At 25.4% G+C, this 21,377-nt stretch overlaps 2 protein-coding genes and 1 long non-coding RNA gene across 3 annotated transcripts in view; 1 reads left to right on the top strand and 2 right to left on the bottom strand.

Annotated features, from left to right (window-relative positions):
* Positions 1-7,444: 7,444 nt before the first annotated feature.
* On the bottom strand, positions 7,445-7,762 carry LOC129972666 (NADH dehydrogenase [ubiquinone] 1 subunit C2-like). The gene has a single exon (XM_056086887.1). It carries the CDS (start codon positions 7,760-7,762, stop codon positions 7,445-7,447), a length of 318 nt encoding a protein of 105 aa, XP_055942862.1.
* A 301-nt stretch (positions 7,763-8,063) lies between these two features.
* On the top strand, positions 8,064-20,766 carry LOC129968380 (nucleoporin SEH1-like). Its single transcript, XM_056082240.1, has 8 exons — positions 8,064-8,288; positions 9,448-9,498; positions 11,266-11,371; positions 14,731-14,983; positions 16,878-17,108; positions 18,673-18,757; positions 19,961-20,039; positions 20,423-20,766. Exons 1-8 carry the CDS (start codon positions 8,178-8,180, stop codon positions 20,608-20,610), a joined length of 1,104 nt encoding a protein of 367 aa, XP_055938215.1. The 5' UTR covers positions 8,064-8,177; the 3' UTR covers positions 20,611-20,766.
* The window catches only part of LOC129968404 (uncharacterized), a 215,322-nt gene continuing 208,816 nt past the window's right edge, over positions 14,872-21,377 (bottom strand). Inside the window, exons 4-5 of the long non-coding RNA XR_008784395.1 lie at positions 16,017-16,114; positions 14,872-15,011 (exon numbers count right to left, since the gene is read on the bottom strand). This is a non-coding gene — a long non-coding RNA (uncharacterized LOC129968404). The remainder of the gene's footprint in view (positions 15,012-16,016; positions 16,115-21,377) is intronic.

The following is a 21,377-nucleotide window of genomic DNA, read 5'->3' as shown; positions in this document are numbered from 1 at the left end:
CATTTACCTGAAAATTAGTGAGCAGTTATTACTATCTTTTTTTTATGTAAGAGATTATATTCAATAAGAATATTTTATAGATGAGCAGTGCAATATATAGTTGTTAATTTTATTTACATGGACATTTAATGATATATTTTAATACATTTATTATCTTCTATTTTGAATGCATTCATTATATATATATATATATATATATATATTGTGATAATTTTTTTAAAGCTAAAGGTATTAATTAGTAGAATCCATATTTTTGATTCACTTATACTTATTGTTTTTAATTTTTCTATAAGAGGATAAATTAATCTGGTATTTTTATTTATATTACAAAAAGAAATTTATTCCCACTTTAGATATTCATAAATCTTTTACTACTAGAAAATGTGCCAGTCTAGATGGGCTTTTATTTTGTTAACAATATTTTGGATATGATTGTCACAGATTAACTAATAAAAGTCTTAATAGAAAAATGCATGCACATCTGAAGACTGTTTAAAAAATTACTTGTAGGACAATTTAGATGTGAATGTACAAGGTATCCTTTCTTATTGTGGCCTGATAAATAATTTTTAAGTCGCTAGTGATAGGCATAACTGTAGTTGGGAAAATACTTTAAATGATAAGAATTATATTTTATGTTGTTTGAGCTAATAAATATATCTTTAAAAAAGTTATGAATTCTAAATTTTTTTATAGTTTCTATCAGTTATATTTAATGAAAAATTATTTGCACTTTAAAACATACAGTTAAAAAATCTCATTGTTTCATGTTTAAAATTAACTGAGCTAGTTATTTAACCTAAATAGAGGGCATAAACACATTTATCTTAAGGAGCAATTTAAAAAAGTAACATAATTTTACAAATTTCAATTTGCAAATAATCCTTAATATCTCTTTTGATGCTCCAATTTATCTGTAAAATTAATCTAAAATACTAATTTGTAATGTTTCTTAAATCAAAAAGTTTTAATTTTAAAGTTAAGGATTTTTTTATTATTTTTTTTTAATGTTGCAGTGTCAAAAATATTTTTTTTTTAAATATGATTGTTAGGACCAGAGGACTGTATGAAAGGTTTGAGTTCATAACTTTTTGAGAAATATATTTATTAATTCAAACATTTCACCAACTGAAACTATATGCATATTTGTTATGATTCATATGTAATTAGTTATTGGGCACGATAAGAGTGAATACCCTGTATAGTAACATAAAAAGTTTTATTCCTTACTCTATATATAATGTTCACATACACTCAAACTAAAACGAATTACTAAAATCTATTTTAAAAAATAGTGACCCATTAACAGACGAAAAAAAAAAAAAAATGCAAAAAATACAAAATAAAAAATGATGCTGAAATAAAATATTGATAATAACCTCCAACTAAAGTGTAAATTTTATGAATCAGCAGACTTTAGTTATTAACTTTTGCTAAAGTAAAGTTTCAAAAAATGTAAATATAATTTATTTTTTTGGCTTTATCCCACTCTCCATTAAGCAAATCTCTCTCTTGTTAAATTCTTTTTTTTTTTTTTTTTTGCCATGGGATTTTTTTTTATTTGATGTTTTAAAAATGCTCAAATTAAAACTAATAATTAAAATAGGATTGAAAGAAATGGTAAATCTACAAGCAGGAAAAGAAATACATTGCCATATATGAAATTAAAAAAAAAATTACTGAATAGAAGAAAGGAAGAAAAAATCTTCTGAGTTTTAGGAAGTGAGAATATAATGAAAATTGCAGATCTCAGCTTATTAATCTTTATTACAGTTCCCAGCATTAAAAAAAATGTAAATGAATCTTGAAGTTTACAATCCCGTAATTAATTATTGTTCATGTTAAACTTTATTCACACATACACATAAAAAAAAAATCAAAATTTTGGTGAAATTCATACAATTCTCATAGTTTATGAAATAGAATTGCTGAGAGCTAAAGAAGGAAGAATATCTAAATTTTGCTATCTGTACAGTTTACATTAGGAATAAAAAAAAGTGAAGTTATAGTACTTCAAAAGACAATGTGCAATTAAAAGATATATCACCCAAACATATAGGTTTTTAATGACCTATAATATCATGGGACTAAGCTGCATCAAGGAGGTTCATGTGCACAATAAACAGAATAAACATAAAGTTATTAATGTAACGTGTTTTTTTGTCTATGACAATTCAATATTTAAAAATACTTTGATGAGGAACTTTGAATATTAAGTTCCAAATAAAAGACTTTATTGAAATTAAACACAATCAATATTCCTGGCCAGTTAGATAGTTACTTAATGCATTTAGTATATTTATATTTCATATGTTTCAAGTTTTTTTTTTTAATAAATGTGCCATTCATTTGATAAGATGTAGTGATATTTTATATACATATTTTTTAAATTTGCAAGTAATATTTTTTGTTTAAGCATTATTTTTTGTTGATTTTAAATACAACATTATTATTATTTTGGAAATAAAGGGCTAATTTTAATTTAAAATATTTATAGTCATTGATTAAACAAAAGTGCTGATATTAAAAAGAATCAACATTTAAAAGTTCTAAGTGCATATTAAAAATCACTACTAATTTTTTACATTGTAAATCAAATTTTAAAAATGAACATCAAGCTGTTCATGAGTAACTTTATTCATTGATATTATTTTCATCAAACAAGGTACATACTTTAAGAATTTGATGAGTTGTGATTACATAAACCAATTCAAGAATCTAATGTAAATATAGTATTTTATTCAATTGCTGTTTCAAAGTTATGGATATTGTGATAATAATAATAAAATGATATAGAAATCATGAAACGTATTTGAACAAATAAATGATTTAATAATTGAATTGTTTTTAGAGAGATTTCTATGACCAACTGAATTTTATTATAATATAAATCCAATTATAAAATGAATTTTTTTCAATTTTATTAATAATTCCCAAATATATTATGTCATTATTAAGTAAAAATATCGTTAGTTTTTGATTTTTACATTATCAATAAAATTAAAACTGTTAGTTCACAGACAGAAAACCATGACAGAAAAAATTGCTTATCTTACTTTATCTCAAAACTGAGATTCATATTACAATCTTGATCAACGTTTTACATAAAGTTTTCCCAATCAAACTTGATTTTATTTTAAAACTCTTTGCATGATACTTATGTTCTTGTTAATAAAATAATAAAACTTTCTTTTAAATGACAATTTTTACTTAAACTTCTCTTTAAAAAGGCTAAATTCACAAAAATTGTTACTTAAAATAATATTTCTGGAAAGAGTTGTTGGCAAGATGGCAAAATAAATATTTTGAATGCACCAATGATAAAGACAGCATTAACATCCTCTGGAAAATTCAAGAAATCCGTGTCAAATATAGTATCCATCTACATATTTTTTGAAAATGTAAAAACGTATTTTAAAGAGAACTTCTGATATTGTGAATGGTTGCCAAATAGTAAACAAAGTGAACAATTTACCAATGTCGTACCTAATCCTTTCTTTACTGCAAGTATTATGATCTATTAGTGTTAAGTGGTTCTTAATTAGAAGTATACTGCACTTGATTAATTTTATTTTTTTATTATAACCAAGATAGCATTTTTGTATAACACAGCACTTCAGTGAATGAATCGCATAGTAAACTCTTTAACAAATACTTTGTTTATTTTTATTCAATTCTATACTGTATTTCTGTTCTGGAAATGACTGTGTGTGAAATTAGTATCCAGAACAGCACATCATTTGTAAGATTTTAACATTGCTAGTTTAAAAACTAATACTTATATATCAAAATACTGAAAGTTTATAATTATTTTATTTGAAATGAATAGCTTATAAATAACAATAATGTTTCACTGGTGCCTAATAAGTAAAATGCTATAAGATTTAAAAAAAAAAAAAAAAAAAAAAAGCCTGTCATTTTTTAAAATTATAATAATATTAACTACAAAATGCTTAAGAAATGTATTAGATTGTCCCTATGGGGTGATAAAATGGTAAAAAAAAAGAGTGTAAAATGTGTTTTCAATTAAAATGTAGAAGATCAAATGTCATCAAAATTAATTATATAATACTACCAAATTTCAGCACTTTCAGTGACAGTATATGAAGAAATGCCAGTTCTAACCCAGGGATTGCAATACCGGACCAAAATTTCAATACCGGTATTCGGTATTTTTTAAATCTTAATACCGGGATACCGGTATTAGAAATTTTAGAAAAAGAAAGAAAACACAGGTATTTCTTTGTTTTATTTGCCAGTTTTGTTTGAGAGTGTAAATATCACAAAAAATAGTTTGTAACCTATAAATTATAACAGTATATAATCACAAAAAAGTAAAGAAACATCTTATTTATTTAAATCAGAAAAAAGGGTAAATATCACTATTCAGTCTGTGGTACTATTACAAATTTTTGAAATGTGATCTTAAAAAACATATTGCATGAATTGTACTGTCATTAAGCCTGAAAAGTAATTTTCTGCAAAAATTACCAGCTGTCGAAAACGGTCTTTCCGCATCTACGCTAGTTGGTGGTGGTACTGTTAGCAAGGCGCGATATACTTTTTCCAAGTATTTACCTCTAAATCCCTCATCTTCAAATAAATCAATTTCCCGTCGGATGGTTTTGGATGTAGCTGATTTCTGTATTGTATTTTGGTTCGTTGAAATTTTATTTATCACTAATTCTAATTTTTATTCAAGAGACAATTCCTTTTCACTATCGACAGTAGTGACATCATAATTTTTGATAATTGAACCGAATTCTTCCGAATGTGGATAGATGTGTGGGTAAAAAATTTTTAGAAAATTTATTATAAACTTAATCAGATTTGAATTGGTTATTTTCTTTTCTTCATTTTCATTTTTTAAATCATTATAATTATATAAATACCATAAGACATTTTCTATTTCGGTATGTCTTTCTTCTGTGCGATTTTTCAATGTAATATATAATTCTTCAGATAGTGATGTGTGCTGTTCTTTCAGTGACTGCAACACGAAATTTATTGTTGCATTAGCTGTTAATAAATTATCATTTCTCCGACATAATACCTCAGTAGTCAGTTTTATTGGAAGTAGAGCTGATACAGTTCTGGATATTAAGTCGAATTCACTATCTGAAAAATTAATTTACAGGTTTAAGTCGATTATTGCTTTTTTGATTGGATTTCCCAGTTTCAAAAATCGTTCCATCATTAGGAGTAAACTGTTCCAACGTGTTTTAGAATCTAATATTAACATATATTCTGTTTTATTTTCAGTTAGTATATATTTTAGTAATATATCCTTTTTATATTGGAACGTTTAAATATCTTAACAATTTTTCGAATTTTATAAATTATAGGAAGCAATTCTTGATAGGTTAATATTTCATCCTCATTAGCAATATCTTCTTCGACAATTACATTGTGATTATCTTCATTGTCAATATCACTCTTACTCTTACTCTTTTCAAAGTTGGAATCCGAAATTTCTATATCCACAATATTTGGATTCTTCTGGTCTTTATTTTTTCGGTATAACACATCTATTACTCCTAATTGAATTCCATGTGCATAGCACAACTGCTGATTTGCACCAATCGACTTTCCAACTTTTTTCAAAACTGTTGCACCATCAGTTGTTATGGATACAATATTTTCTTCCAGGGATAATCCATGTTTCGCTAATTTAGATTTAAGCAATTAATTAATCCATTAATTAGCTAATTAATTTCCCCCGTTAGGGAGACATAAAAACAAAAACGAGACATAAAAACAAAAACAGATACTATTTTGCTATGTTCGCGTTACCTGAACATATAGTGGGGACAATTTTAAAAATTTCTAGTAAATACCGAAAAACCGGTATTTAAACTTTTGAATACCGGTATTACAAAATTGTACAAATGGCTCAAAATACCGGTATTCGGTATACCGGTATTGCAATCCCTACTTCTAACCTTTCTATTGCCAGTAATTCTTTAATATCACACAATTACCAGTTTGGCTAACAGACATATCAGTTTAGCTCTTTCTCATTAATGATTTAGAATTTATAAACTTTTTTTTTTTTTCATAAACTGTAAATACAAAAATCCAATAATTTTTGTTTATTATTTTTTAAATCCTATGTAGGAGCCATTTATAGGAATATTTTATATCATGGAATTGATTATTTCAGATATTAATCTTATCTGATTAATATCTGAAAAACTATTTCTTAAAATTATTATACCCCCCCCCTCCATAGATGTTAGTTTCTTGTAATTATATTAGATAAAAAAAAGTATAGGAAGGTAGCTTAAAAGTACATGAAAATAGGCAACCATATATAATTTTAAAAAGAATTAAATCTATCAACTATTATATGCATTACAACGTACTATGTGAAGAATTTATCAGCTTGGAACTCGAAAAATGTAGACATAATATGCAATAACATTTATATTGTCATGATACTACAGAGCTCATAGTTAACATTTATTTCTCTTAAGAATCTCATTGTCATTTGAATTTTGTCAGAATTAGAGATCAAAATGTTTTTATAAATTGCAATAAAGCAAGTTAACATTACATGATTTCTTAATCATAATTCACAGTACTAAAGGGCAGATTTTCATAATAGCATGACTAAAATGAAATAAGATTGATACATCTACAGAATGATAATAGACTCTTATGAAAAAGAGTATCTATAAAGAAAAAAAAGTATATTTTTTGGAACAGATTTAATTTCTTTTCATGGATTTCTTAACTTAATAACCTTAATATTTATCAAAGTTCAATCACAACCAATATAAAGTACCTATTAAAAAAATTATGCTATAATTTGAAGTATTTGCATATTATAGAGGGGCCTAGATTTTATAACCCTGATGGTTGCCTTATATACAATGATACTTGATGATCTCATCATAATGTGAAAATAGCCAAGTAAACCCAGGGACCGTTATAAGCAACAAGTATTCAATTTAATCAATTTCCTTCATTGATCCAACCAGAATTTGAAACACCAATATAAGCAAATATGTTACATTTTAGCTTTTTATATAATTTTTAACAGTACATATTAGTTTTATGAAATCAAGATTATGCAAATGATATTTACTGATCAACAATCTTTCAATGTAATTTATATAGCATTTGTCACCAATGATAAAATAAACTAGACAATTTAATTATCAAATGGCGATGAAGATGATGGAGAACTTTATTTATATAACTAAACACATTTCTATGACATTTTTAATGGAAAATTTTTAACACCAATGTTAAAAAAGAACAATATCTATCAAAACAGAATACAATTTCATAGAATATAATAATTATAGGTGTGATTATTTCATAATCCAATAAAACAATCCATATAATATGAATTATAGTTCTTTAGTACTGCTGATTCTAGTTATATATTTTTGCTTATTTTAAAGAAGCAAATGAAATAACGATAAGTATTGGATTTTTAAGAGGCACCACGAATAGGATACCACTCTTCAAAAATTTCTTTATATTTTCTCTTGTTTTCAACAAAATCTTCAGGATGAAGTTCAATGTAGTGCTTTATAACAGCATCACGCTGGGCATACCGGTTCTGAAGGTATCGGTCTATATAATAACCAACAGCATATCCAAGAGCTGCACCAATGAAGTGTCTTTGAATCCCAGAATAAAATGGTCTTCTAATAACATAATTACTTAAAGCAGGGGTACCACCTCCAAGGATGGCAAATGTAACAGGATAAAAATATTTAGAATAAAGACTATCTTTATGGAGAGGCATTGTCTTCCAAAGCAAAATAAATTTTTCAAAACAAACAGACGAACATACAAAATGCACAGATGACCAAATGCTCTGCTCAAGGTTACGGTTGGCAGCTATTCACTTTATGCACTATTTTTATAAATGTATAAAATATAATAATTAAATTTTTAGATTTTTGATTGATTTAAAATTTACACTGTTGATTAAATTTTCAATAGTAAATTATAATTTCAAATAATAATTAGACTGAACGATAACATGCAGAGTCTTTAAATCGAAATAACTTTTATTTTTTGTCTGTGGCATCTGTAAGAAAGAGCTGAGGAGGGAGAAAGTTTTGTGTTTATATTGTTTATGAAATTTTTAATGTGAAGAGCGTGCGAATAATCAGAGTAGAAGAGTTAAAGTTTAGAATTTTATTAGTTAAGAGAAAATGTTTGTTTCCCGCAGCATTCCAGCTGATCATAAAGATCTGATACATGATGTTGCTTACGATTTTTATGGAGAAAGACTAGCTACCTGTTCCAGTGATCAGACGGTTAAGGTACTTGTAATTTTCGGATTTAAATTAGTTTCATTTTACTGATATAATGAATGCTTTAAGAAGTTGAAAAATAATCTCTGTATTTAGAGTGTACAAATTTAGTGTTTAATTTATTATGTTTTTATTTGAAGATTTCTAATAATATTAGTATAATATTAAAAATTCTAATGAGTAAATTTTTTTCCTCTATAAAAAAAATCTGTTTTGTGTTTTTGAAATTACTGTTTTTTCAATTTACTGATTGGAAATTCTGGATCCATATTATCAGTTGGGGAAATTTTTTTATTGTATTATATTTTCAATATATTATCCACAAAAATTGGATTTATTTCTTTGTGAATATAGTTTAGGAGAATTTCTTCTTTATTATTAATAATGAATTACCAGTTATTGCAATATTATTATGCTTAATATCTATATTTATTTCATAGTACACATTTTTCTGGTCAGTGATTATTATGAATGTATTTTTTATAGTTTTGGATATATTATTTATATTTCCATTTTTACTTAGCATTAACCCTTTAACTGCTGATGAAATGTTGTGCAGTTTGCTCCTTAGTATCAGTACTTCTTAAACTATCTTTTTTTTAAAAAAAAATATTCTTTACTATACTATTTCTCATGTTCTAAGATTTGGGCATATGCAGTTAAATCTCTGCACCTTTTTTATTTCAAAGCAATAAACATCTTTGTACAAATTATATAATCATTTTTTATTAATTTGACAAGGGAGAATATTTTTTTTTTTGAATATTTAAAAGATTTTATATATTGTATAAAATGTGTAAATGAACTATATAATGGTATAAAATGTATATCTAATTCCAGAGATGGAATTAATTTATTAATGATATGACTTTACTTTTGGAAATAATACATGACTTTACTTTTGGAAATAATGAAATACTTAAAATATAAGTATTCCATTCTATTGATTAAAATATAAATAAATATGGAAGCTTTTATATTTAGCTAATATAAATTGAAATGGAAGCTTTTAGTAAATGTTACATTGGTTGAAAAACATAGTTTTATCTTTTCCTTTTGTCATATGATTATCTCATAAAAAGATAAAAATAATTAATTCCATTTTCTTTAGTATTCATTTTAAATTTCACTGCTTAATAAAATTATTTTTCTATAATTTTAATTTTAGATTTTTGACAAGGGAGAAGATAAACAATGGCACTGTACGGCCTCATGGAAAGTAAGCTAATTTATATTTTCAATAAAGAATTTAATTTTATTCTTTGCTGTTTTTGCTTAGTGAATTATTTACTCTTATATGTATAAAGCCATGTATAAATTATTAATTTTGTATATTTAATCCTTTATTATTTTAAGGGATATAAATATGATATATAATAATGATAAATATGATAATTACTATTATGTTTTTTTATACACTCATAAAGTGGTTTTTCATCTTTGTCAACTATTAATTCACCTAGTAATTGAAGTTGAATTTATAAATTCATCTCTTTGCATTTCAACAATTCTTAAATATGAAATTTGTTTCTAAGCATATATTATCATCAGCTGGTTTCTTTTCCTTCCTTCTATAACTTTGCTGATGAAGAGTCACATAAAAAAGTCATGTTTGCAGTTATTTCAAAAAAAAAAAAAAAAAAAAAAAAATTCTGGTATACAATTAGATGACATCTTGGTTGGATCCTATTATAGTGTGCTCCCAAGTTGCTCACCATTATGGTAATCCTAGCAAGCAATCTTCTAACAACCCTACTGTTTACTACTTTTTACACTTGTTGAATTGTAAATGAACTACAGCTGCTTTATGAGAAATGAGTATTCAATTAAAGAATTTAATATGGTTTTATAGAATGAGCATTCTTTTTTTTTTTTTTTAATTCTGCTTTTGTATTGTTTCTGTTATTCTCAGAATCCTTATGCTTGATATGCTAGCTCAGCTACTAGATTCTGGATCAAAGATATAGGGTGTTTTTTAAAGTTAAAAGATGTCTGATGCCTTCTTCAGTTGCTGAAGGCATTGCAGGCACTAATTTTACTGTATAAATTACAGACTAGTGCAACCTATTTGCAAAATTTTGTTATTTTAGAATTCAAAGGATTTTCTGCAATAGTGACCTATAAAAACTCAAAAGAAGTCTTTTTTTTTTTTTTTTTTTTTTTTTTTTTTATAAAACGGTAGTGATGCATACAGCTTGTAATTTTAATAAAAAATAATAGCTAATTGTAACTGTTTCTCAGGATTGTTTATCTGGTCTGCCATCTTGATTGCCGATTTATCACTGTCAACATCCTTGGCGAGGCAAGGGGAACATTAAACTAGGATTTTACTGACATCTTTTGTTTTGGTTATGCATTGTCAAATTGATTCAACTAAAAACCCATAAATACTTGAAATGCTTAAAAATTGTGTGTAATTTTTATTTAATTATGACATCTGCAAATTGCTTAAATTTTAGTTTAAGATTTTAAAGCAATGTACGTTGGCACCTTTTTTTTATGATGTAATTTCATGATAATTCATTATTGTAAATGTATTTGAACATTTTTTATAATATATACTAGGAAAACAGCAAGTTTGCTACTACACCTAGCAACTTTTATACTTTATCTTTATTTGTGTAGCAACAAATTATATTAGGTTGCAATTCTACCAACATATTTCATGCATTTGTGTTCTCAGTTTTGCTTACTGTCCCACTTGTATATAGACTGATTTGTTCATTATTCATTCATTTACTATATTTAATCTACATTTTCATTTTATTGTAATTGCTTTTACATTTCAATATATTCTTTATATTAGATTATATGAGTAAGGCCACTGCAGTTTTTAAAGAAAGCAGTTTCATGTGTATTATTTACTAAAAGGCATAGTGATTCTTTCATAAATTTTTCTTGAAATAAGCTGCTTTAAAGAAGTTTTTATTTACTAAACAGTGATAACCTCAACAATAAAAAAAAAAAAAAATGTCTGTTATTTCAGACCCATTGTGGTTCTGTGTGGAAAGTAACGTGGGCCCATCCAGAATTTGGACAAGTTATAGCTACCTGCTCCTTTGATAGAACTGTTGCTGTATGGGAAGAACTTGGTAAGTGATTGTGCTTTATTATAATTTTATATAACATATTAGTATGTTGCATTCTAAATCCATGGCACATTATCACTTATAATTCATCACATTAATTTTACACACAGGAAAATTAATTGAATTTAAAATGTTGTTCCTTTTAATATTTAGTTTCCACATATATATATATATATATTTCCCCCCTTTTATGACACCTTGGAATTGGTGCCTATAATGATGGTGACATTGCTTATGTGTGAGGAAGTTACATTAGATTAGTTTTAAATATATTGCTTGAGGGAGATCTTGTATATTAATTCATTAAAGGATTATTTATGCAATTCTTGGTTTAAAAAATATGAATATATTTCCAACAAAATAATATATTTATGATTTTCAATACATCAATTTTTGTAAAATTGGTCTTTTATTCATGTTTTTAATTGAAAATAAAATGTAGTTGCTACTTGGACTTAAGCTTCAAATTAATGGATATAAAAGTTGGTGTATCGAAATTAGTTTCATTGAAATAGGTTCATTAGTCACTCTGAGCAATAATACATCTTGATATATACAATTATATATTATTACTAATTGTTCGCTTCAATATGCAGTAATGGCCAAAATTGTGAAACCTTTTGGAAATAATGCATTTTTGAGATTTGATGCCTCATAAAATATTTTTATGAAGATAAATTCTATGAAGTTTTATTTGATCGATAGACTTGGGAAGTATTGTAAGATCCACCAAAATCCTCAGATTTAAGCCCTTGTGACTTTGACTTGTTTCCTAAGATGAAGGAACCACTTTGTGGTATTTGCTTCAGAACTGTTCCAGGGTTTTTCAGGTACTAGAATGCTCCATTTTAACCATTAACAGAACTGGCATTACTACAGGTATCATAAGACTTCCATGTCATTGGTAAGGGTTTGTACACAATTCTGGTCACAACCGAAGAACAGTAAAATTTAGCAATATGTATCTCTTTTGTATCATCTATACATAAAGAAGGACAGTAAAATTTAGTAACAAATATCTCTTTTGCATCACCTGTAAGTAAATAGTTGCCACTATTAAAATTCCAACCCTTGTAATTAAGAGGAAAATATTCTTAATGTTTTATGCCATTTTTACCTGACAGAGGAATTTGGTATTTCAAATCACACTGTTGTATTGTCCTCCTGTCCATTTAACGTAAGGTTTTGCTCAATTTAATTTTTGCAATCTTTGTTCTGGATTTAAAAATTGCTTTTTCCTTGAAATTCTTACATTTAGACCAGATTCCTACAATCTGAGTTTAATGGTCTTTGAAGTTAGATGGTCCAGATGATTTTCTTTTATCACATAGGCATGGTCTTTTAATTATTCTATCGTCATTGCATGTTGTGTATTTTTCTTGTTTTTATCAATTTGGTTTTCTAGTGATTGAGTTACTTAACTTTATCAAAAATTCAGAAATACAAACAAATTCCATCCATTTTCTTTCTTTATTAAAATAATACTTTATCAAAAATTTAGAAATACAAATAAATTCCCCCAATTTTCTTTTTAATTTCATTATAATAAAAAATTGTTCATCCCACAGTAAAACTTTCTAACATTTTTTGAAGCAATCAATCAACTCTGTGCTTTTTTTTAATGTTTAGTCTATTCAGAAAAGGAAAGATTATATATATAACAGTGACCAAGTTGTTAACAAAATTTATGAAAAAAGTGACCTTTTACCTACGTTGTTGTATACCTTGTTGAACTCTACTGATAACAAGTTGTCACCATATTGGCAGTCTGTTAGTCTAAACATTCATGCTCATTGATTACATTCAAATAAAAAAAAGCTATACCTTATTAACTAAAGCATGGTTTGTGTTTTTCCTTTGGTCATTTTAATATCACTTTCCTGGCTAAATTACCTTCAGAATGATATGTAGCGTATAGTATCATTGCAAATATTATTGCTATTATGAGTCCTTCAAATTTTCAAAGTGCACTTTTTTCAAAAAGGTTTCCACAATTTTAGTTTTTACTTTATAATATATTTTGTTATGACATGAAAGTTTCAGATATAAATACTATTGAATATATAAATAATATATTAATATAAATTTAATAATTAACACTCTATTTAGATGCATTGATTCTTAATTGCAAAATGCTTTTATGTGAGTACATATACTTTTGATTGTTATTTAAATGGTATAAAATTTTAAAAGTTTGAGAATCTCTATGTTAATTTATTAATTACCTACTAAACTAAATTTACTGTTTCATCCTGTAGTTAGTTATTTGATAAAATTAAACAACTGTTGAGGTTGTAATTGCACAATCCATTATTCTGGCATATTTAATTCTAATAATTTTTACTATTATTTTAGCTAACATATGTTCTTAATATTAAATAATGATTTCATCTTAATGCAAAGTTTTATATGTAAATTACAATGTATTGATTGTTGCTAAATTTGTTCTTTCTATATGTTTGTGATATTACAAAATTTTTGCTAATTTGTGTTGAAGTGAAGTGATAATATATAAAGCTTTTGTAATCTAAAAAGAATGGTTAACTAACACAAAAGAACATTTACATATTAAATATAAACACTTCATATTTATATCCACTGAATGAATATCTCAGTGAAACATTTCATAAAAACTTTGAAACTGCATTAAGACATGATATTGATAGGGCATAAAATGGATAAATGGATAAATTTATTAATATATTTCAATGATCTGAATATTTTTTTCTCTTTTTTTCTTTTTATCAGCAATTTAAGATTTTAAATAGGATATAGATTATACAAGGCAGAATTGGAGGGTGCTTTAACAGCATATAATATTTTTGTTAGATTCAATATTAATCAAGAAATATTGACTATGGGATGTATTGTTATTTAAAACATTTTATTAAATTTGGATCATATTGAAAAAGATATAAAATTTAGGTTGCAAAATAAAATGTGAATCACAGTCACCTGTTAAAAAAGATATATTTTTCATTCTTTGCAGTGATAAGTAGATAATTGCTTTTAAAATTTAATGTTAACAGATTGTTGAACTTTTATAAGTATCAAACAACATTATAAAATTCATTTACAATAGAAATCTATATTTTGTTTTCATTTATTTTACTTTTTTATATGTGTAGTGTGAGGGTGTGAAGGATATTTTTATTTAAGAAAAGTATTTCTAGACATCCTTAAATTTTTTTACACAATTATGGCATTGGTTGCAATTGATTAAAAAAAAGCAATTTAAAATCAAATTTGCAGATAAATACATGATTAAAAAATGTTTAATTTTTTAAATGTAATTTAAAAAAAAATTAGTATAAAAGCCTCTAGGTGTTTATCTTTGTATTAATTGTGAGACTTTATTTTAGGGCCTGAAGGATCTATTGGAGAAAAATCTCAATCTCAATGGGTCAAGAAAATTAGCTTGGTAGATAGCAGAACATTAGTTACAGATGTAAAATTTGCTCCGAAACATCTTGGTCTGCAATTGGCTACTTGTTCTGCTGATGGTGTAGTTCGTATTTATGAGGCTCCTGATGTAATGAATTTGAGCCAGTGGTCCTTACATCATGAAATTCCTTGCAAACATCCATGCAGCTGTATATCATGGAATCAAAGCAGGTCTTTTTTTTTTTTTCTTTCATTTTTGCTGTTTTAAATAAATATTAATTTTTTTTCAGAAATTATGGTAATGACATAAAATAAAGTAAATATTTTCAGCCTTAAAATATACTTGTTATTCTTTTTTTAACTACTTTTGCATTTTCATGAAGTTTATGAATATATTTTTTTTCAAATTATAAACAATTTTCTTGTACATTTTTAGTTTTTTTTAAGGTTCAAAAACATGAAAATGGTCTTAGATATTTTAAGTTTTTCATTGTGAAAAAGAATAATTTGAATTTTATAATTCAAATTAATCTAAATCCCCAATTCTAATTAAAAAAAATAGTATAGGTCATTTCATTTTTGTTTGAAAATAATATGTAACAAGTAGTTATTAAAATAATTTGTGAAATACACGGTGTTTAACACCATAAAAAGTGCTTAAATTTGCAGTCCATTTTTAAAATGCTTAATTTTGAAAAAAAAGTCCTTAAAAGCACTTAATTTTCTGAAGAGATGCAAAGAAAATATACTTTACTTCTGCAGTTGTTGGATACGATAAATCGAAAGCAGTCATAGATATTTGTTTACCATGTATATCAAAAAAGAAAATCACCAAAAGGGAAGAATTCGCCAAAGGGATCTAGAAGTTTTGAAATGGTTATTGCAGAAAAGCAAAATACAAAGTATGGGAAACTTGTTCCAACTCGAAAATGTTTGAATTTCTTTTACTTTTAGTATTCTAAATAGTGATAAACTTATTTTAGTTATGACTGGTAACTTTATGTTTGACACTTTATCAGTTTTTAAAGAGTGCACAGATTAGTTCCGATTGACGAAAAATAAGAATAAAGTATGTAGTACAAAAGGAATAGATGCACCACTATACTAATAAGATACCCTTGTAGATAATAAGATGGGAATTAAGAAGAAGGAACTATGACACAAAATAGACTCAATTAAGAGTGTGTCATGTGTTCATTGTTGCACCATCATGCAACTGACAGTATTACAGTCCCTATCTAATCCTACCTACCTACCTACCTACCTATTTATTCAGACAGTTTCTTATCTTTGTATTCAAGATAGCATCTTGATGGACAATTGATATAGATAAATTTATCAACTTGTGTCATTTTCTTTCTCCTGCAATAGAATTGATAATATTAATGCCAAATTAAATGATAATTATTTTATATAAGAAAGAACTTTGTTTATTTGTAAAATAGAAAATGACATGTTTTTAAGTAAGCATTTGCTGGAGAAAAAATTTTTAAAATGTATTTTGATAAACATACATTAAATCTCTCATTACTCTGAAGGAATTTTCTGTAGTCATGCTTATGTTTTTTAATTAAAATATTTGAAAGTTTTTCATGATGTATTAATGTTTTTAATAAAATTTTTGAAATTAAATTGTTCTAAATGTTTAATTTCAGAATCAAGTAATTGTGAATTATTATTGTGTCTATTTTTAAGTGCTACTTCTCTTTCTTATATATATATATATATATATATATATATATATATATATAATGGACAGAAAATTTGGAAAATGCATTATAGCACAATAAACAAAACTATGCCAATTTCCTAAAATAATTTGGTTTTTATATATAGAAAAAGGTTTTTATATATTATATATGTCATTATTATGTATATATTGCTGAGAAAGCCATGGAGGCATATTTATGCAAATTGTTTAGTTGAACTTTTTGGCAACTGTTAATCACTGGTGAATCAACTGTTTACTAAAGGTGGCAATTTATTTATATGACATGGTAGTTACTTCTGCATAAAATAATCTGTATCTCTCTCTTATTTGTTTTTGAAACTAATAATATTTGTAATTTTTGTTTTAAATGTTTTTTTTTGTAAATTCTTTTTTTCTATTTATTTTTTCTTCTAGAATGCATCCTCCTATGATTGCAGTTGGAAGTGATGAATCTTCTCAGCCATCTAGTGATAAAGTGATTCTTTGTGAATATAATGAAAATACTAGACGATGGCCTAAAATTGAAACTTTACCTGTCACAGATGCTGTTTATGATATAGCTTTTGCACCAAATTTAGGACGTTCTTATAATTTACTTGCTGTTGCTACAAAGAATCTACAAATATTTATTTTGAGACCTCTGCAGTAAGTGAGATCTACCTATTACTTAAAAAAAATATTCGTTGTGAGACATAAAATTCAGTTTCATTATGTACTTGATAAGTAATGTAATACATTTAAGAAATATATAAAACTACTTTTTCAAAAATTAAAAACTTTTGTATTGAAATGATCTATAATTTTAAAAGCATAACCAAAATATAAAGAATTTTCTTTTCATTTGCATTTTATGTTGATAAGCAAATATTAAGATCGAAATATAAACATGATTCATTAATTAACATTAGACTTAGTAAAAAAAAATCTTATTTCCTGTTGTACAGCTAAAATCTGCATATGAAATAGTGTAACTTACAAATCTTTGATTTCAATTTCAAGGTATATTTAAAATCTTGAATTTCATAAATGTATACAGAATTTCAAACATTAAAAAATTTTGAGCATTCAGCTGAAATGAAAAAGAATTATTTTTTAACTTAGTACTATATATATTTTATTATATAACATCTTTTAATATAAAACTATGCATTACTAAATTTTATGCAATATATATGGTTACAGTTTAATAAAGTTTTAGCTAATACCGACTGATAAGTAAAAATATTTTTTTAAAACTTATTTCATATAAAATTTTGTTTATTTTTTAAAAATTTTATTTATTTATTTTACTGCAAACTTTTAGAATCCTTTGAAATTTCATCTATTCAACAATTTGAATAGCTCTCTCAAATGTTCTGAGTATTTTGTTTGTGATGAGTAATCACACAACTTCTGTATTTAAAGAATATATATGTGTTGAAAACTGATATATTTTTTAAATTTAAATTAATCATTAAATTTATTGTAAACTTTTAGAATCCTTGAAAATTTTATTTAATGTTCATGAACTCTTAAATTCAACTATTTGAATAACTCTCAAATATTAAAAGCATTTTATTTGTGATGAAAAAATTTTGAAATATATGATGAACATCATAAGTTCATACCTTTGCTAAATACAACTCAATTTTGTATGCATTCTCCTTCATAGGAAATCAGTTTATTAAGAGGGAAAAATAGTTTACAGTTTTGCTTCAAGATGCAAGTGTTTTATGGAAAACTAACATAAAATAAGTAATAGGGAAAAATAAGCATAAGTTTTATATATAAAAAATTTATATGATGTATACAAATGTGATTATATATGCAAAATGTTATGTCTGGCCTTATATGACTCTTTATTTGTAATTGAGTTCTAAACACCTTTCTTGTAATTATGATCACATTGTATATTCTTTATAGATAGGTATTAGATAAAGTATTTTCCTTGCAGAAAAATGTTTTTGATTGGAGAAGGCTTTAATTCATTTGCTTTCAGTATAGTTAATACTTAAATGGTTCAGCTTTCAATACATTCATGCTTTAGTTTTGAATATGTTCTATATTTATGAAAAGAAAAATAAGCGAAATAATTATAAGAGCATTATCACTTTAACTGAATAATTTGCAAATTTTATTTTCTTATATGGATCATCAATGTTTTATTGTGCATATTTCTGGAAATCTTAACTTTGTTGATATGATTTAATTTATTTTGATATTTTTCCAGTGATCAGAACATTAATGGTGTGCAAGAAACTTTACCAAAATATGAAATTAGGCAGGCAGGTCAATTTGATAATCATAATTCTCAGGTAATTAGTCAAATTTTGGTTTAAACTGATTTAAAGATTTTGTTATTCTTAATTTTATGTATCAAGATTCTATTGAAAAACAAAGGTAATTTTTGATAATCTGTTTTTTTTATTTTAGGTTCTTTTTATATTGAATATTATTCTTTTATTTTTGTGTGACAGTTTTGAATATTGTCAACAATTCAACAGTTTTAGCAATATTTTGGAGTGTTCAAATATAGAATTTATATTTTCCAATATTTATGAGATCATTTATCTTGAAATGTCTGCTTGTTCTTCAATTTCAAAATTTGTTTTGCTTATTTTGTGCAAATCAGGTTTTTTCTTATACCTTTTCTGCCAATTGTTATTTGTCAGATTAATATAATAAAGCAATTAGAAGACAAGTGAAAATCCTTATCATCTTTCCTGCCAGATATAAAATTTGCATTGTTAATATTTTAGTTTTTTTTTTTTTTTGTTGTTTGTTTGTTTGTTTTATTCTTAGAGAATATAAGGCTATATATAATTTTGATAGGATAGAAGAATTTGATTTTTTCTTCTTCTATACATTTAAAAGTAAGTGAGACAAATGTTTGAAAAGGATATTTTCAAATTAAAGGCAAAAGATATATTGACAGTTTCTTTACAAGTATTATTAAACATCATGAACCAAGAAGTTTGTAATTTTTTTGTATTTAATATTAAACTGATACATAAATTTTGAAGTTTAATATGTAGTAAATCATTGTAAATACCAATTTTAATATTTTTTATTTTTTGAGTAAGATTCTTCATATAGCAATTGCTATTCACTTATCTGTAAAAGCAGTTAAAATAATGGAAATGCACATAAAATATCAAAATTGGTGATATTAGATTTTTAGTAATTTACACCTGTGCATACAGTTGTCAAAAGCTGCAGATCATTTGTTTGAAACAATTCTTAAACTAATGGTTTTAGACTAATGACTGTGATATTACAAATCTGACTACCCTGTTGTTAAAGAATTCAATTTCAATAAATTTATGAAATAAAAAAAAATTGAAATCTTATAATTGAGGTTTTTATAAGCCTTCGTAATACATTATGCTCTTCACACTTGCATACATGAAATCATAATTTAGTTTTTCTTTTAAATTGTAGAATAAAAGAAATTTTTTACTATAATTTTGAGATTAGCAAATGTTTCATGGAATAATGAGAGAATTTTTATATTTCAGGTTTGGCGAGTTAGCTGGAATATAACTGGGACAATTTTGGCTTCATCAGGTGATGATGGTTGTGTTAGGCTGTGGAAGGGTAAGATATAATCTTTTAATAATTTTCTTGTAGAGAGTTTTGTAAGATTTTCCATTAAAGCTGTAAATATTTTATTGGAATTTAGCTTTTAATTGTTTGTATTATTTTTCAAATCTTAGCTTATTGTGTCCCCCCCTCTTTTAATTAGTTTTTTTTTACATTGTACTTTCCCGAATACTTTGCCATGTAATGATATAATTTCATTATATTATGAAAAATTAAAATGTTAACTTTAAATATTTTCTCTTCTTTTACAAACTTATTTGTTCTAATCTAATAAATTTCATGAACCTTTCTTATTTTTATTTTGTGGTTAAGTAAATCTAGTCAGCAAAAAAAAGGGTAATTTGCACAGTTTTTAAATTAATGGCATTTGTTTTCAGCCTCTTGCAATGAGAAATGGAAGTGCATAGCTACTTTGAAAGGTGATGGTACTACTGAACCTATTGAAAAACCTTTGGGCAATGCAGAAGAGCCTTCATCTAAAATGGATACAAATGCTAGTATTCCAACTACTAAATACTATAAATTAGGGCAAGTGAGCCATTTGAAACAAGAGGCATGGCATTGACAACTGTATTTTTGTAATTCAAATTCATCTCATTGCCTTGATGCATATTTGTAATCATTCTACTTTTGTATGTAACATTTCTTTGTTGAGAAACATTTATCAGTGCGGTGTAAATTTGAATTTGGAAATTATTTAATTAAAGTGAATTTTTAATCATTTTTGTGTGACAAAAGATGCTTCTGACATATACTTATTAGCTGTTGAAGTTTTACAAATTTAATGAGCAGTATTTAATAGATTTTCTAATATTTATAGTCATTGTTTCTTAATTCTATTTAGATCAAAATTTTTTGATTGATATTACTTTTTACTGAAAAATCTTTGTGAGAAGTAATATATAAACTGATTCCAATTAAAGGAGAATTGCTTATCTGATTGTATTTCCCATATTAGGACTTTGAGATTTTAATGGTAGATCTAGTAATCTGGTATTACTATTAAACTGATTCAGCCTGGATTAATAATTCTTATACTGTAGGAACAGATTTGGGTCGGGTTCTGTTGAAAATGAGGGATGCAGATTGTAAAGCAAGTTATCATCAAAGTCATTTTTTTGGAGGGGAGAGGGGATTGTCAGTTCATCATAATTGATGATGTTAAATTACTTTTGTTTGAAGCTTTCAAAAGATTACAGAAAGAAATTGAAGTTTATGAACGCAAAGAAAGCTTGTTTTATAATATTTTGTATTTTGAACATTATTTTACAAAGTTATTTATTCAAGTTTCTATTGATTTGAATGAAAAAAAACATTAAAGAGTAAAAATAC

The sequence above is a fragment of the Argiope bruennichi genome, chromosome 1 (assembly GCF_947563725.1).
Source record: "Argiope bruennichi chromosome 1, qqArgBrue1.1, whole genome shotgun sequence".
NCBI lineage: Eukaryota > Metazoa > Arthropoda > Arachnida > Araneae > Araneidae > Argiope > Argiope bruennichi.
This window is presented reverse-complemented; position numbering and strand designations above follow the sequence as displayed.

Bases quoted from the DNA above. Each gene is read 5' to 3' on its own strand.
- LOC129968380 (XM_056082240.1), top strand. From the start codon at position 8,178: ATGTTTGTTTCCCGCAGCATTCCAGCTGATCATAAAGATCTGATACAT. The intron at 8,289-9,447 runs GTACTTGTAATT...TTTTAATTTTAG, and splicing joins CCAGTGATCAGACGGTTAAG to ATTTTTGACAAGGGAGAAGA. The intron at 9,499-11,265 runs GTAAGCTAATTT...CTGTTATTTCAG, and splicing joins ACTGTACGGCCTCATGGAAA to ACCCATTGTGGTTCTGTGTG.
- LOC129972666 (XM_056086887.1), bottom strand. From the start codon at position 7,762: ATGCCTCTCCATAAAGATAGTCTTTATTCTAAATATTTTTATCCTGTT.